This window comes from Exophiala viscosa, assembly GCF_022695815.1.
Source record: "Exophiala viscosa unplaced genomic scaffold EDD37scaffold_2, whole genome shotgun sequence".
Lineage (NCBI taxonomy): Eukaryota > Fungi > Ascomycota > Eurotiomycetes > Chaetothyriales > Herpotrichiellaceae > Exophiala > Exophiala viscosa.
In genome coordinates, this window is record NW_026944354.1 from 2,459,621 (window position 1) to 2,476,043 (window position 16,423).

General features: G+C 52.1%; 8 protein-coding genes across 8 annotated transcripts; 3 read left to right on the plus strand and 5 right to left on the minus strand.

Moving 5' to 3' along the window:
* Positions 1-18: 18 nt before the first annotated feature.
* EDD37DRAFT_263272 (allantoin permease) lies at positions 19-2,116 on the minus strand. Its single transcript, XM_062810860.1, has 3 exons — positions 1,736-2,116; positions 487-1,685; positions 19-432 (listed from the first exon to the last, which is right to left on the minus strand). Exons 1-3 carry the CDS (start codon positions 1,878-1,880, stop codon positions 121-123), a joined length of 1,656 nt encoding a protein of 551 aa, XP_062673374.1. The 5' UTR covers positions 1,881-2,116; the 3' UTR covers positions 19-120.
* On the plus strand, positions 2,087-5,757 carry EDD37DRAFT_263103 (uncharacterized protein). Its single transcript, XM_062810857.1, has 4 exons — positions 2,087-2,822; positions 2,873-4,864; positions 4,951-5,154; positions 5,220-5,757. Exons 1-4 carry the CDS (start codon positions 2,520-2,522, stop codon positions 5,715-5,717), a joined length of 2,997 nt encoding a protein of 998 aa, XP_062673375.1. The 5' UTR covers positions 2,087-2,519; the 3' UTR covers positions 5,718-5,757.
* A 39-nt stretch (positions 5,758-5,796) lies between these two features.
* Positions 5,797-8,255, minus strand: EDD37DRAFT_559837 (symplekin; the record flags this gene model as incomplete). The annotated part of the gene is made up of 4 exons (XM_062813819.1): positions 5,797-7,447; positions 7,498-7,628; positions 7,682-7,847; positions 7,921-8,255. The coding sequence occupies 4 exons, from the start codon at positions 8,253-8,255 to the stop codon at positions 5,797-5,799; spliced, it is 2,283 nt and encodes a 760-aa protein (XP_062673376.1).
* Positions 8,256-8,589: 334 nt separating this feature from the next.
* EDD37DRAFT_263157 (pre-mRNA-processing factor 4) lies at positions 8,590-10,580 on the plus strand. The gene has a single exon (XM_062810859.1). It carries the CDS (start codon positions 8,962-8,964, stop codon positions 10,480-10,482), a length of 1,521 nt encoding a protein of 506 aa, XP_062673377.1. The 5' UTR covers positions 8,590-8,961; the 3' UTR covers positions 10,483-10,580.
* Positions 10,493-11,225, minus strand: EDD37DRAFT_263138 (uncharacterized protein). The gene has a single exon (XM_062810858.1). It carries the CDS (start codon positions 11,026-11,028, stop codon positions 10,543-10,545), a length of 486 nt encoding a protein of 161 aa, XP_062673378.1. The 5' UTR covers positions 11,029-11,225; the 3' UTR covers positions 10,493-10,542.
* A 135-nt stretch (positions 11,226-11,360) lies between these two features.
* EDD37DRAFT_647165 (uncharacterized protein) lies at positions 11,361-12,099 on the plus strand (the record flags this gene model as incomplete). Its single annotated transcript, XM_062817829.1, has 4 exons — positions 11,361-11,418; positions 11,467-11,570; positions 11,620-11,686; positions 11,795-12,099. 4 exons carry the CDS (start codon positions 11,361-11,363, stop codon positions 12,097-12,099), a joined length of 534 nt encoding a protein of 177 aa, XP_062673379.1.
* Positions 12,100-12,578: 479 nt separating this feature from the next.
* On the minus strand, positions 12,579-15,474 carry EDD37DRAFT_691863 (uncharacterized protein; the record flags this gene model as incomplete). The annotated part of the gene is made up of 6 exons (XM_062820029.1): positions 12,579-14,327; positions 14,361-15,025; positions 15,075-15,097; positions 15,125-15,184; positions 15,205-15,418; positions 15,441-15,474. The coding sequence occupies 6 exons, from the start codon at positions 15,472-15,474 to the stop codon at positions 12,579-12,581; spliced, it is 2,745 nt and encodes a 914-aa protein (XP_062673380.1).
* A 395-nt stretch (positions 15,475-15,869) lies between these two features.
* On the minus strand, positions 15,870-16,322 carry EDD37DRAFT_606305 (uncharacterized protein; the record flags this gene model as incomplete). The annotated part of the gene is made up of 1 exon (XM_062814872.1): positions 15,870-16,322. One exon carries the CDS (start codon positions 16,320-16,322, stop codon positions 15,870-15,872), a length of 453 nt encoding a protein of 150 aa, XP_062673381.1.
* Positions 16,323-16,423: the final 101 nt, after the last annotated feature.

Genomic DNA, 16,423 nt, shown 5'->3' on the forward strand with positions numbered 1-16,423 from the left:
CGACTATACAGGGCCTTGTACTACCAGCTACGACGGTCATACAGCCATAATCATGGCCACATCTCATCTCGTGTCAGTCATCATTCATATCTCGTCATGACCTCTTTCTGAGGCACGCGATCAGATTTCCTTCGGCAATTCCTCCAAATCCTGCACATCCTTCGGCAAGACACTCTGACTCTGCACACTCTCGTTATCCCACCCCGTCTGAGCGTCTGCCATCGTCTGCTTCGCCATCGTTGGCGACAAGACGAAATCCTTGACATTAGGGGCTGGGAAGAAGTGGTGCAACCCCACATAGACAACCGCTGAGATCGAGAATCCCACCAGGAAGGAAATATAGTACACTCGCGTCCATCCGATGGAGACAGAAATCGAGGTGTTCACGTTCGATACAAATCCTGGCATTGACGGAAACACGCCCAGCGCCCACTACCCAGCAAAAGTCATCAGCAAGAAACCTGCACTAGAGGATTTCAGACTTACCGCTATTGGTGCCCGCCAATCGATCCCCCACGTGAACCAGTATATGCTGGTCTCATCTCCTCGGTACAAATCATCCACCTTGATCTTCCTGCGATTCACAATGTAATACGACGAAATCATCAGACCAATCATTGGCCCCAGAAAGACGCCATAACTCGACAGGACGGCAAGGAATGTTGACGCCGAAGCGAGCAGCTGCCACGGATTGACTACATTGGAAAGCAGCGCAGTGAGATACGCGCCACGTCGAATGTTGATATACGTCGGAAATGTTGCGGCCAGATCGAACCCGCCGGAAAGTGCATTGCCAGGGATATTGATACCCCACTGCGAAACGACCAGTGCAGCCCCAGCGAAGAACCCAGCGGCACGAGATCGGGAGCCGCCGGCGTGCATCATCGCGACCAATAAGTCAGGCAAACTCCACAGAGCTCCGCCATAGCGTTGTTGAGTCGCAGCTGTAACCAGGATCCCGATCACGGAGCTGATTATCGAGTATGTCGCGGCGCTGGCAAGTTGACCATAGATGGCGTCTCTTGGTCGGCGGGCGAAACGCGCATAGTCGCTCTGGTTCAGGATACCTGCTGCAATCCCGCCGATCGCACTGATGATGCCGTACAATATGGTCCAGCCCACGGAGCTGTCTTGAGTAGCGGGCTTACTGGAGATGGTACTGCCAAAACCGTCCATCGTGGCGAGCGCCCAGATCAACAGAACGACTTCGAATATCAAAATTGACGCAACGCCCACGTACAAAAAGACCTTCAACTTGTGGGGCCGGATCCAGATCAGCGGCAACGATATGATGCAGAAGATCGCATAGCACAGGAAAGTTGCGGATGTCAAGCCTGTGGCATGGATGTGATTGGGGATGCGCTGCTCGAGGTTTGGCCAGATGGCTTCCAGACACACGTACACGCATTGTCCGCCGATCCAGGACTGCACGGCATACCAGACCAGGGAAAGGAGGATTCTGTTGTAAATGACGAACGAGCTGCCATACATGCCCCAAACGTAGCGGTTGGCAATGGGAAAGCCTAGATGGTAATATGCTCCGGGCATGGAGTTGAGCACGATGAAGACCGTTGACAAGATTGCACCGACAATGATGGCGATGATTGCTTGCCACCAGGTAAGACCGAGAGCGATCAGAGAGCTTCCGGTCATGTACGTGGAAATATTTGTATTGGTCAAGACCCCTTTGGGTTTTGTGAGTCCGAGGTAAGCGTTGATCAACAACGGTACTTACATAGGTTGTGGAACGTCCAGAACGTCCATGTCCTCCGACCTTTCTCAATCGGTTTGATGTCGTTGTTGATCCAGCGGCTCGGGATGGTGCCGCCTTCATACGGCACCTCCAGCCTCTTTGCGAGCGGTTTGAATCCACCGGCCATGGTGACGTCTGGTCAATGAAGATTGAGATCCGTGCCGTATCAACCTGAGTCTTGTAGCGGAAGGAGAGTATTGAACAAAAGAACAACAAATCTGGGGAACGGGAAGTCCGTATCTTCAACGCCTGCAGATCATCCCTATCCACATGCATATTTGCAAGGGTCCTTATCTCATTTTCTGTCGAGACAAGACCAGCGCTTATTCATGAAAGGCTAAATTACCCTGTAGGCGGGCATCAGCGAGCCAACAGATACTAATCACGCAACCTGCAGACCTGCCTTGGAAGGCAGGTCGAGGAGATAGGGTTCATTTGCCAATACCGCCGTGCATGTTTCGCTGGCATGCGGCATATCAATTCGTCAATTCCCAGTCCGCAACCCATAAGAAAGCAACATGGCTGGCCTAAGAGTGCCTCGGTGCGGAGTACAGCGAGGGGGCAAGAGGATACCCAGCTCAACAAATTGGTAAGAAAATGCTAAGCCCGCAATCCGACGATCGCTGCCCAAATAACTGAAGGGCGTATCTCCTGCAGCAAGTACCTCTGCAAGAACCTGCTCGTTTTGAAATGATGCGATTGACTTGACTTGAATAAAGCTGGGAAGTGACACGGAAGCAAATCCAGCTGGTGAGGTGTGTGAAGCATGTATCGAGTGGGCGTGGACGTCGGTGGAACCAACACCGACGCAGCCATCCTCGACATCAATGCCGTCGACACCGCATCGCGTGGGGTGTTAGCCACATGCAAGACCTCAACCACTACACACGTGACACAGGGTATCAAGACCGCCGTTGAAACCGTCTTGCTCCAATCCAAAGTCGACAGGTCCAAAGTGCTCAATGTTGCTATCGGAACGACCCATTTTGTCAACGCTGTGGTAGAGAACGATGCAAGGAGACTCAGCCGGGTGGCCGTCATAAGACTATGTGGGCCGTATACCAGAAAGGTATGGACGCTTCAACCCTGCTGATGTACCTTACTTACACCCCGGCATAGATACCGCCCTTCTCAGACTTCCCCTATGCACTAAGAAACATAATCGAAGGCCCGCATTTCTTCCTGGACGGCGGCCTCGAAATCGACGGTCGAGAAATCGCCTCTCTCAACACTGAGCAGATCAAACAGACAGCGTTGACCATCGTCGAAGCTGGAATCCGCTATGTTGCTGTTGTAGGCGTCTTCTCCGCTCTAGACCACGAAGGCATCCACGAGGAACGGTGCAAAGCCTTACTGCAGCAATTCCAGCCAGATTTGTCCATCGTATGCTCGCACTCGATAGGCGGGCCAGGACTACTTCCTCGAGAGAATGCCACCATCCTAAATGCTTCGATTCTCGCATTCGCACGCAAGACGATACATGGCTTCAGACTCGCCATGACCAAGCTCGACCTCGCGTGCCCGCTGTATCTGACCCAGAACGACGGCACACTGACTGATGCTGCCGTAGCTGCGGAGCTGCCGATCAAGACATTCGCCAGTGGTCCGACGAACAGCTTGATGGGCGCCGCATTTCTGCAGAGTCTTGACCACGGCGACAAGACATTGGCGGACAGGCAAGTGGTTGTGGTCGACATTGGAGGCACGACGACCGATCTGTGCGCACTACTGCCCTCGGGGTTCCCACGACAAGCCCCAAACTTCATCGAGGTTGGCGGCGTGCGGACGGCGTTTTCAATGCCCGAGGTCCTCTCGATCGGTCTTGGTGGCGGCAGTCGTGTACGGCAGCTCGAAGAGAACAAAGTGAGCGTCGGTCCTGACTCTGTGGCTCACCGCCTCACGACCGACGCAATGGTCTTTGGAGGTACTGTGATGACTTCGACGGACATTGTCGTGGCGTCTGGATCTGCAAGTGTCGGTAGAGACGACCACGTCAAGGACATTCCCGAGCCCCTCATTGCTGGCGCGAAAGCAGATATCAAGCGACAACTGGAACAAGCGATCGACAGCATGAAAGTGTCTTCCGCTCCCGTAACTGTCCTGCTCGTTGGTGGCGGCTCCATCATCATCACTGAAGACCTCAATGGCGTGGAAGAATGTCTACGCCCACCTCATCACGACTCAGCGAATGCCGTCGGCGCAGCCATCGCAAAAGTAGCGGGTGAAATCGACGTTATCGAAGTCCTGGCTGGCCGCGACGAGAACGAAGTAGTGGAGAATGCGAAAAAGGCTGCTATCAACGCGGCTATAGCTAACGGAGCAGACGAGAAGACCGTTCAAATTGTAGAGATCAAGAAAATTCCACTCCAGTACGTCACGAACAAAGCAACCCGCCTCGTCATGAAAGCCGTGGGAAATCTGCGCATTGAGCAAGAAGCATCGCTATGTCTGCACCGAGACAGCGTCACCAACGGTACGGTCGACGACACAGAGGACTATGAAGCAGGCGAAGAAACCACCAAGGCCGAAGTGACAACATGCAAACAAGGCAGTCTCGCAAAACCTACGTTGGGCGTAGACCTCACCAGCTATCGACCCCAAGTCGAGAATGGTATATGGTACATCTCCCCCATCGACGTCGAGTTCATCGCTTCAGGCACCGGCATTCTCGGCACCGGCGGCGGCGGGTCCTCATACCTCATGGCCCTCTATACCCTGGAAACCCTCCGTGAACACGGTGCTGGCAAGATCCGGATCATACGTCCCGACTCCCTCAACGACACAGACATCTGCGTCGGCGGAGCAGGCTACGGCGCGCCCTCCGTCAGCGACGAACGCATCGGCAACGGCACAGACGTCTTCACGGCGATCGACGCCATCAACACGATCATGAATATCAAGGACTTTCAGGGCCTTCTGGTCCTCGAGATCGGAGGCGGTAATGGCCTAGTCGCCATGCCCAGCAGCGCAAGGTATGATCGACCAGTCGTGGATTGTGACTTGATGGGTAGAGCGTATCCCACGCTCGAGCACGGAACGCCTTTCGTCTACGGAAAACCCATCCTGCCTGTCGCTACTGCCGATTGTAAGGGAAATGCTTCGGTGGTTGTTGTACGTATATCCCCGCCCCAGGGGGACTTCCCTTGGGCAGGCACGCAGAGAGGCAGAGAGAGACTGACTCCTTGGGTATGTTGTAGACAGCCGAATCGAACAAACGCACCGAAGCTCTCATCCGCAATACATGCATTGAACTGGGAAATTCAACAGGCACAGCTGGACGACCACTGGACGGCGAGACGGTCAAGAAGTATACTGTACCCAACACGATCTCGCAGGCATGGTATCTAGGCAGAGCGGTGCACCTGGCACGACAGACGAAAGTCGATTTCATCGAAGCGATTGTGAGTTCCCAACAACCCCCAAAACAGTCGCTTCTTTTGGGACATCCTACTGACAATCCGCAAAGTCGAGCATAACTCCAGTCAAGTCCCTATACACAGGCAAAATAATAGACGTAACAAGAGATGTCTCCAAAGGATACACGGTCGGCCGCTGCGTGCTAGCACCCCTCCGCGTCGATGAGGCTGTAGACCACAACACTTCCACAACAGCCTCGGAAAAGAGATACCTCGTCATCCCCTTCCAGAACGAATATCTATCCGCCTCCTACGTCGATGACGAAACAGCAGAAGGAGAAGAGGACGTTATCTGTACAGTGCCTGACCTGATATCGATCCTAGGCCAGGACGGAGAAGCTTTGGGATCACCAGAACTACGCTACGGCCTGAAAGTAAGGGTCATCGGCATGCCAGCACATCCGCTGTGGACGGGGACACCGGAGGGTTTGCGAGTTGGAGGACCAGAATTCTTTGGGCTGCCTACGGAGTGGAAGAGCATTGGGGAATACCGGCGTCCAAGGAGTGTGATCGAAGAATTCGACTCATCGGAAAGCATAGACACTTAGACATAGAGGAATGATGCATAGCCTGGTAGAGGGAACAGTTGTCATTGACTGCTACAATTCGAGGCCTGGAGATGATCATTTATGAACCATCGCCTGCAGTGACGGCCATCCGGACATTTCTCTTCCTCGGGTCAACAGTCTCTGCTTTCACACTGGGCGGGGATTTTACACCATTCACCTGTGCCTCGTCTTTGAGCTCGGTCTCGTCCTTCTTGACATCTTGATTCCAACCGGGCCTCCATTTGGTCAGAACCTTCGCTGTTACGTTCTTCGCCTGTGCGTCTCCCTCATGCCAGATACTTTCAATGGTGTCCAGGACAACATCCCGGACTGGAGGACGCAGCATCAACAGATACTGCATCGACAGGATACACATGCTGAGTCTTTCGGGATCGCTTGCTAGAGTCTTGACTCTGTCCAAGACTTCGCGATCGATTGCCGGAATTTCAGACAAAAATCGGATCAGCAAGTTCTTGTCCCTAGCGTCCAGATATGGTAGGAGTCGATCGAGGAGACGGCCTACCCAGCGGCTGTAATTGGGCAAATGTTTGAGCTCTGGATGTGTCTTTGCGATCAACTTGTCCGCGTACCACTCTTCATTCAGCCACGATATGGCAATGTTGAGACGTGCGCGGAAGTCGTCCAGAATATACATGAAGATCGTCTGCCTGATACGGTTGGCAACGTTGGGTGCTTCGATATCCTCTAATTTGACAACACTGCTTGGCGAGTCGTAGTCGGTTAATGAGTGTGCGACATCATCCAGACCAGCTGGTGCTCTGGTTGCAAGGCGCATGAGGATGGTGATCCAGGAATCGCGATCATTAGTACTAGCGGCGAGACGATTGAAGCCCAATTTCTGCTTTGCATGTGATTGTCCAGCAGCTTCCAGCGAAGTGACTAACTGGAAGACGTGACTGACGGTTTGATCAGATAGCGTGGCCACTTCCGCGCCGGTCAGAGGAGGAGGTTTTGGTAGTTCGAAAGGCCCCAGATCAAGGACTGGTTGAGCAAGTTCCTCAAGAGCTTTATCCGTGCTGCTGGGAACAACCATAAGATCAGGGCTGGACACAAACTCTGGGTCGTAGTCATCGTCGTCGTCGATCCCGGTCGGACCCATCATCGGTATATCGGGTATAGGTGTGGGCTGGGTGACCTTTTGTAGGTGATGATACCTGGCTCGAACTGCATTTATCGCTTCATCCAGCGAGTTCGAGTCCACGTGCTGTAGAAAAACAGCTGTGACTGTACTGACTATATCGGCAGGGAGGAGAGTTACGTCGAATTGTTGTAGGCTGGGGTCATCTGTAAGAGTGAACAGGTGGGCGAAGGAGTTGGGTGGTGGTGGCATGGGTGGGAATTTGCGTGGTCCTCCTGTCAGCTTCTGCCTCTTTGCATCGTCCAAGCCGTCAGTGGGTTCGGCTGGACGTTTCTGGGCTGTTGATTCCATGAACATTGTTGCGCGTGACTGCTGTAAACGCATCAGATATGCCTGGATCTTCTGCTCAAGCGGATGGTTCGGACACGTCCGTAAAACCCATCGCAAAAGGGCTCTTGTTGTTCTTTCCATGGATCGTACAATGACAATATCTCGAGGAGTTATTGGTGAATTGACTTGCTTGATAGGGTTGAAGTTCAAGATGGCAGAAACAATCTTGGTCGATATTGGAGGTCTGGTTCGAATAAGGACGGCTAAGCAGTTCAGCGTGGCATCAATAACAATGGGATCCCTGTATTGAGTCAGTCTCACATGGGCATGACATTGAGGGGTCTGGCGTACATAGTGGATTCCTGAAAGACACCCAGCAGTCTGTCTAACAAGCCAGATGCTTCTGCCTCCAGGTTCGGTAATTGTAGGAATGGATGCGTTCTCGGGACCAGGGCTATGGATATCTCGTTTTGATCGGGACGCTGGATGGTATTAGCTTGAACAGTGACTTGTGCAGAGTACCCGTGCCACTCACTCGAGGATCTGAAATGACTCCTGGTGTTTCTACCTGCACAACCTTCTGCACAAACTTGATGCAACATATTCTGATTGCGACTGGAGCAGAATCCATGCGCTGGAGAATGTTAAACTTCATACTGTTCATATCCGGCCACAGTGCTCCGTCGTTTGGCCGCGAAATGCTAGAAACAAGTGTCAGGCATACTGCTCTTCGACCTAGACATGGGATCTTATCCCACATGGACATTCACGTACACTCTTCTGAAGACCAGTGGGTATAGACTAGCTGCTGCTTGCACCACGCTCTTTATTACTTCCATGTCCTGCCCAGGCATCTCCAGCATGGCCCGTAGACTTGGTATCACCTCCGAGGACAATTGCTCTTTCTGCGGCGTCGGCATTGACGGGCTTGCGAATGCTTCGGCGAGGAAATCTGCACCCCATCTTCGTACTTCGAGGTGCGCATTAGGGCCGATGATAGGCAGGATTCCGGGCAGAACTTGATTGTACACTTGAGGGTCTGCAAGGGCGACTTTACGCGCTGCTTCAAGCTGAGGGATCATCTCAGCCGGTGAAGCAGCGGCAGCCATGGTGAACACGCGCCGAGGTTTTAGTAGGCGTGATGGGAATGGTGTGAGGTCACGAGTCTACAATGCAGATTCGACGGATGACTTGTTGAGGGAGTGTCGAAGTGGCCGGCATTAGTCAGAGGCGAAAGATGGTGGTAACTATGTAGACTCATTCGGTGAATTGGACGGGACGCGTATAAGAGATCGTGACGAGAGTTTGAGATAGATCGACAATCGTGAAGAAGCGAAGAGGCGTGTGAATGTGAGAGGTCCCTTTGAAAGCCCCCTGCAACAATGACGAAGTTTGAGAAACAGAGAAAACACCCGCAGCCGCAGCGCTTCTCCAGGCCTTGGCAAGAAATTTATCTGTCGCTTCGGTTCAACCAGGAACGAGTGCCCTACCACTAGCAAATCTCTGAGAATTGTGTCGATCGACGGTATTCACCCCCGGGGCGGCTGAGAAGATTCATGGACGCGAGATAGAGGGAAACTTCACCTCCTCCCTCACCGACCCTACTCACCACCCACCATCACCGCCCGCCAACATGATGAATCCCGCGCGCAAGGCATATGTGGAGGAGGCACGCGAGGTAAGTCTCCCCAGACCAATCACTGGTGGTTTGCCTGTGTGTTTACAACCTCCTGGAAGGCCCCGAACCTCCCGAACATCGAGCATTATGAGTGGGCATGGAAGACTGACGGTCATGGCTGAGAATAGGATGTAGAGATGGGCTTGGATCTGGCCAGCATTCCCATCGACCGCAACTATGATATGTCCGCTGGTGCCGACGGTGTGGCCCCCGAAAAAGCGTCCGCCATACTTTCACAATTCGACCGCAAACGAAGACTTGCCCAGCTAGCGGTACCTACAGATGACGGAAAAGTCAGAGCACGGCTACGTGAGCTCGGGCATCCGATTACTCTTTTCGGCGAAGGACCAGCGGAGAGAAGAGATCGACTGAAATTGATAATCTTGGATCAGGAGGAGGCTGCAGGCCAAGATGGCATCGTTAGCGATGTTCAGATGCAGGAAGCCGGTCAGGAGGAGGCGGATCAGGAAGAAGAATTCTATACAGAGGGCGTGCCCGAACTTCTCGAGGCGAGGAGAACCGTCGCCAAATATTCGTTACCGAAAGCGAAGTCCAGGATTATGCGACAAAGGGAAGACTCCACGATCCCGCTTCGAACACATGTCAAACATCGCAAAGAAATCAAAGAAAAGCTGCAGGACTTCGAGTTGTTCGGTACACAAATCGCAGGTGAGCGGCCAGTCAGCATAACACGGTTTGCGCCAAATGGTGAGATCATTGCTGCCGGTAATTGGGCAGGAGGAATCAAATTGCTCGATGTACCGAACCTGGACGAGAAAGTCACCTTGAGAGGTCATACGGGAATCGTTGGTGGTATCGCTTGGTACCCTGGCGCGACTCTGCCTTCCTCGAATGTTTCGCCCGACGCTCTGAACCTCGCCAGCGGTGCTGGCGGACAAGGCGGCGCGAGCGACATCCACCTTTGGTCTCTCAACAAAGAGACGCCCATATCGACTTTACAAGGTCATACCGATCGTGTCTGTCGTGTGGAATTTCATCCTTCTGGCAAATATCTGGCTTCGGCATCATTCGACACCACGTGGAGACTGTGGGATGTTGAGACTACCGCCGAGCTGTTACTACAGGAGGGCCACTCAAGACAAGTGTTTACCGTCAGCTTCAATAGCGACGGGTCACTACTAGCAAGTGGAGGGTTTGACAGTATGGGGCGGATATGGGATCTACGAACCGGACGCACGATCATGATATTGGATGGCCATGTTCGCGAGATATATACGCTCGACTGGGGCACTGACGGTTATCGAGTACTGTCCGGTTCCGGTGATGGCTGGGTCAAGTGTTGGGATATTCGACAAGTCAAACAACATGGTGGCATAGGTGCTCATAATGGAAACGTGTCTGACTTGAGGTGGTTCAAGGGTATGGACGCTGACGTTTCTTCATTGGTGGAGTCATCTGGTGTGAGACAGGAACACAACCCTCGAAAGGCCGGCACTTTCTTCGTTTCTGGAGGCTTTGACAAGAACGTCAATATTTACTCGGCTGATGATTGGACACTGGCGAAGCAGTTGAGTGGACATTCGGGAAACGTCCTCAGCGTGGATGTCACTAATGATGCCAAATGGATTGCCAGCAGTGGTCACGACAGGACTGTGAAGTTATGGGGACGCAGCGACGGTCAAGGACTCTATGACTGAACGATCATCATCGAGACTGTTTGCAGAGTCTATGGCAGTGCTCACATTCCCAAATGATGCTCAACTTTCAAAACATCCACCTAGGACTATCCAGCATCCAGCATCCAGGATCAGCCCGATCCGTCTCACAACCCACTGACAGAGGGTATATGGAAATGGAGTATTCGGCATCATGGCAGCGCTCAAGGTATCGAAGTCACTTCCGAGGCTGGCACTTATAGACATTCGTGCTGGGACCATATCCTTGTGCGAGCATTGTCGCTTCAGCAAGCCAGGAATATGTTGCTTGATGGCGAACATCACCGCGCGTCCGCTTCTCCGACCATCGCGAAGCATGCGTTGATGCGACGGTCCTCGTCGTACCTCCTTGGTTTGGACTGATGTACAGTTCAAGATCGTGACGGGCAGACATTGCGCCGTGCGGATGGCCCCAATGCATGAAACCTGACTGCGGATCCAGGTCACGCTGGACCGCATATCGCATGCGGCCAGACAGATGGAGAAGTCCAATGTTGAAGCTTGTAGAAAAGCTGAGTGCTTGGGCATAAGATGTCCCGAGCTGATATGTCTCGAGTCGAGGTAAACACAAGCGCATACTTTCCAGGTTTAACGTATTCGCTAAGGATAGACCTTTGATTAGGCGTCCCGCCTTACAAGAGGTCAAGTAAGTTACTGTAGAAGTGGATAGGGAAATGGGGCCCAATACACTTAGCTTGACTCGTCAGCTTCCCTCAATACTCCTGAACTTCGACATCCGTCTTGCATCGACCTCGTGAACATATCAATCATCCAGACATAAACTTACAACATACCAGCATCCGCTTGTACTTGGTCCAAAGTCCTCCACCACCGGAACCGTTCAAGCGGCAAACCCAAATATGGATATCACCATCCTCGCTAAAGCCGCGGGCCTCGCCTCGTCAGGCGTCTTCGCTGGTACATCCTCTCAGACTCTTCCCATTCCGCATACTGATTGAATTGGAGGATACACATGGGCACTCTCCCACGCAGCAGTCCCAACAATCCTCCTCGCTCCCGAAGCCCTCCTCGCCAAACAATGGCGTGAACAGTACCTACGTGGTTTTTACGTAAGCCCCAGAACCAACCCTCGGAGTTCCCATTTCTCTGACCACGAAGATCTCCCGACCACTATGCCTGATCAACGGCCTGTCATTCGGATATCTAGCTTACCTGCACGATGAATGTAAGTCTGAATCTCGACCCGGCCATCCGTCGACCTACCGCACCGTCACCATAGCGTTCTGACAGGGTTACTTGCGTTTTTGCTCGGGCTTGTACTGACATGAGACAGCCACGCTGTTGCGGTACCTGTACATCATAGCCGCCATAACCAACGCCTCCGGCGTACCCTACGCACTCACATTTCTCCGCCGCACCAATGGCGCTCTAGCAAGACGAGCACATCGTCTCGCAGGCCCTGGCATTAACGTCATGGCGTTGACGTACGCGTTCAACGAGAAGCGTAGCGTCGAGCTCGACGCGAAGTACAGCACAGTCGAACTGGTCAGGCGTTGGCAGTGGCATAACAGTGTCCGGACGGCGGTGTTGATTTTGGGCACGATCGTTGGGGCTGCGGCTGTTGCGATGGATTCTTGACCTCACAATCCCCGGGCAGTGTGACCAGCACGGCGGCCAGGATATTAGTACGTAGGGAGCGATGTGTACAAGGTGAGGTGGATTCGCCGAAGTGGAAATAAAGGTTGGCAAGGCTGTAGGGGCACCGTTACACAGTGCATGGCAGACAGTCCCTTTTTAGGTTGATCACTGGTCCCAGTTTAGCCTCGCCCATGAGGCCAATGAGGCTGAGAACCTACTCGCATGACTCCTGTCACTTTCGAGAATGAATTTGGAATCATCAGGACCTATTACTTGAACAACGAGACCGTGCTTCTTTCACCGTGTCTACAAACATTGGCTGTCCTCGCACTAGCGTATGGGACCATTGGCCGCGCCGCCATCGACTGACCTAGACTTCAGCTCGTCGTATGTCAAAGCAGCCCCCTAGTTTCATACAGTAAGGACGTCATTGCTATCTTCAGCCCGGTCGGTCTTCTTCCGCTGGCTTTGATCAACGCTCAGTCCTTCTGGCTCCTCAACACCTTGGTGACATCCGTCATTGCAGCCTCTGAAGTCTCACTTTTTAGAGTAATCCGTATCTTGTGAGCACCCCGGTCAATCCATACCTTCTTCCTGGCATTTTGGGATGTTGTTTCCACCTCGAAGTGTTCTTCCTGCACTCTGGGGAGGCTGGCGATGCCGCTTGGAGTACTCAGTGTACGGATGGGGTCCTTGCCTTGTGAGTTCGCTTGTAAATCCCGCACCTCTCGTCGGATACTATCGGCCTCTGAGTCGTTGCCCTGCTTGATGAGGACTTCTGCCAGGCTTTCCATAGCATCGATGATTATTGGCCGGCTTATACCAAGTGTCGTTGCTCGTGACTCCACCACTTCCCGAAGGATACTTTCGGCCTCTGAGTCGTTGCCCTGCTTGATGAGGACTTCTGCCAGGCTTTCCATAGCATCGATGGTTATTGGATGGCTTTTACCAAGAGTCTCTTGCAAATCCAGCAATTCTCGACAGATATTCTCAGCTTCGGAGTATTTGCCGACTCTGTGGAGCACTGCTGCTAATTGCTCTCTACCATCCAATGTGTGAGGATGACTCTTACCACGTACCTTCTCCAGAGTAATTGTCGCTTCTCGAAGCAATTTCTCGGCCTCACGATAGTTTCCTTGCGATCTGAGCGTGAATGCTAGGTTGATGACAATGACCAGTGTGTCTGGGTGACTCTGAACGCAGGTAGTTACCCTCAAGTGTAATGCTTCTCGCTGAATCTTCTCTGCTTCGAAGTAGTTACCCTTCGAGGTAAGAAGGCTTGCAAGGTTGTTCATGGTGTCTAAGGTGCAGCCATCCGTCTTGCCATACACCTTTTCTGTGATTTGCAGTACTTCATCGAACATCTCCTCGGCCTCCTTTCGATCTCCTTTCTGCTGGAGCACGAAAGCCAGAGCGTCCATCTGGGACAACGCCTCGCGATTCTCCTTGCCCAGAGTGTTGACCGTCCAACTGAGCGTCTTTCCGAGATGCAATTCCGCGGCAGAAAGATCTCCCTGCCATGATAACGCAATTCCGAGGTCTCCATATGCCATCATAGTCTCTTTGTATGAGACCCCGAATCTATGCTCCATCCACCTTGCTACAGCAGTGTATGCTTCAACAGCTTCGTTGTACTTCCCTTCGTCCCTAAAGCTTGAACCCATCTTGTTGAGTAACCAGACCCGCTCAATAACATCTTCGACACATCTCTCTCGACAGAGACGCTGAGCGTGTGGGAGATAGATTGTCCATATGCTTTTGTACTTATGAGTTTCGGACGGGAAGAGCTTCGACATCCGTCTGATACAGTCTTTCGTCCAGTCGGGAAGCGTGCCGTTCATTTTTAGCCAATTTCGAGCAGCAAGGTGGACAAGTCGATGCATGTCATACAGCACCTCGGTATGGTCGTCACCACCATTCTGCGTTTGCCTTGTCACAAACGAGTATCCCCTCAGTGTGGCCATCGCGTCGACTACATCTTTCTTTGAGTCGATTTCTGGCAGCAAAGACAGGGGGATATTCTTTTCATGCAGACAAGCCATAGAGCTAAGAAACTGTGCTGCCACCGGATTGTTTTTGCGTATTTGCTCGAATGAGATGAGCCACGTTGAAGCGACCGGATTCTCCGCGTTAGCGTACCGTGACTGATCACCAAAACCTTCGCTGAGAAGCTTGACCACTTCCTCCTCGGGTTCATCCAGCAAATCCAGGTAGGTATTTACCGTCTCCTGTGTCATGTTCATTTATGAACCAGCCTGGACAATAGCAAGTAGCAGGAATGTGAGCTTCTCCAGTAGAGTCGACGTAGCGTCCTGGTCATCAGCCAGTTCTGGCTTTTCCAGCATCTTCGTGAATATCAACCGGCCTTGGTCTGCTGACATTGCAGACAATTCGACCACTTCTCTGCCGGCCAGATAACTGGCCACACGTCGTGATCGAGTGGTGATCAGGACAGAGCCATAGGTCGTGCTCGGAAACCAATCCACAAGTGAGCAGTTTCGATTTCCGGAAGGCACCTTCTTCTGCCATAAAGACTCGTCGTCAGCATTTTCGAGGATCAAGAGCCATCTTCCGGCCGGTGAGTTGCTGAGCCGCTGCTTTACCAGGGTCGTGATGTCAGCCTTTTCGTCTTCAATCCCTGGAATTCCAAGCTTCTTTCCAATTTCGCGGACATCTTTCTCGAAGGTCAATTGATCTGAGGCCTGTATCCAGAATGTTTGGTAATCCGGATGCTCGGACTTAACATGATATAAGAGCTCCAGGGCTAGTCGACTTTTGCCAATGCCCCCCAAGCCAAGCAGAGCCACAATCCGACGACCTTCAGGGTCGAAAGCTCGCTCTTGGAGACGCTTCAGCTCATCGGTGCGACCAACAAAACCCGGGATTCGGTCAAAGGGTACGTAGAAAACAGGCTCAGGTAACGCTTCTGGAAAAAAAATAAGACTTAGCTGCTGTCGTGTAATCTTGTTACGCACTTAACAACGCTTTGATCGATTGACTGGAACAGCAAATCATGAAAGCTCACCTGAACAGGTGGGTGTGTCCTCCACACTCCATTCTACCAGAAATGCTTTCGTACATGCTGCTGCCGTAGCCGTTGCATACCATTGCCACCCTTTCCTTTTGTGGCTGTCAGCATAGTCGCAAACTCCTTTGATGACTATGCTCGGAAGATAGTCCCAAACGCCCGCCCCCTCCATCTCGAATCCAATAATCCTGTCCGTTCGGGCGATCTGGTCGCGGTGCTTTCCTGATTTCATCACGGTGTTTCCCGACCCCATGATGCCGAAGTGGGCTACAGGCCGTCTTGTTGATGCACCTGTAGAGCGGGTACGAGTTACCTGCATACTCGACTCGCACCCTAGCTGTTCGCATTCTGACAAACGGCAAGAATACCCGGTGGCTACCGGCACCATTTTACTGGTCTGACGACGGCTTGTTACACCTCCGTTTAAGGCGACGACGAGGTCGTCGATCAGTGAGTAAATCGCGCTATAGTAAATAGGTAAACGAGGTCGCTCCGACCTATAATACGTGATAGTTATATAGTTTAATTAATAGAAGATAGTATTATACATAAATTATTGTTATACAAGTTATTAGTTATAAGCCCGGCTATGGATTAGCCGTAGACTAATTAGTTTACTTTCGCTATATATCGTTACTATCCGACTAATTAAGTAGTACTATTTTACTATTACGTAATAACCTCGTAAGGCTATTACCTCTAGTTAATACTAAAAATCTATAATAAAGATTTAGATATTTAACTACGCAACGTCACGAAGGTCCCGAAATTCTAATGGCTGACGGGCGGGTACGCCTGTGGAACGATCAGAAACGGTGGCATCTGGCTCACCTCTTGGCTGCAGTGAATGACTAGGCAGTACATTCGTGATATGGATCGGGGTCATAGCAAGGCCAGACTTTGAAGCCTGTTTCCCCATTCGTTCGCGGGCCTCTGCAATCACTTTGAGCCGAAGATCGTGCGGGATGTCATCTTGGGTTTTTGGTATTCCGTGCTCAGAAGCATGCTCGACATATGTCCTCATATGTTTCCCGTTCATCGGGTAATGGGTCCCATCCTTGTCAGTCAAGCAGTGTGGAGCCGAATCACACAACTGCTTCGGACAACGCATAAACTGATACACATCCTTCCATGTCGGCTGTCGACCTGTTTCCTGTCGTTCTCTTTCCGGCTCTCGGTCTCGTTCCGCCGGCATACGACTGCTGGCCGATGTTTAGCCCCTCTTGTCACCTCTTCTCGCCGACTGACTGGCCGACTGCGCATTGGACTCCATAAATATGAACGCGAGATTTACCC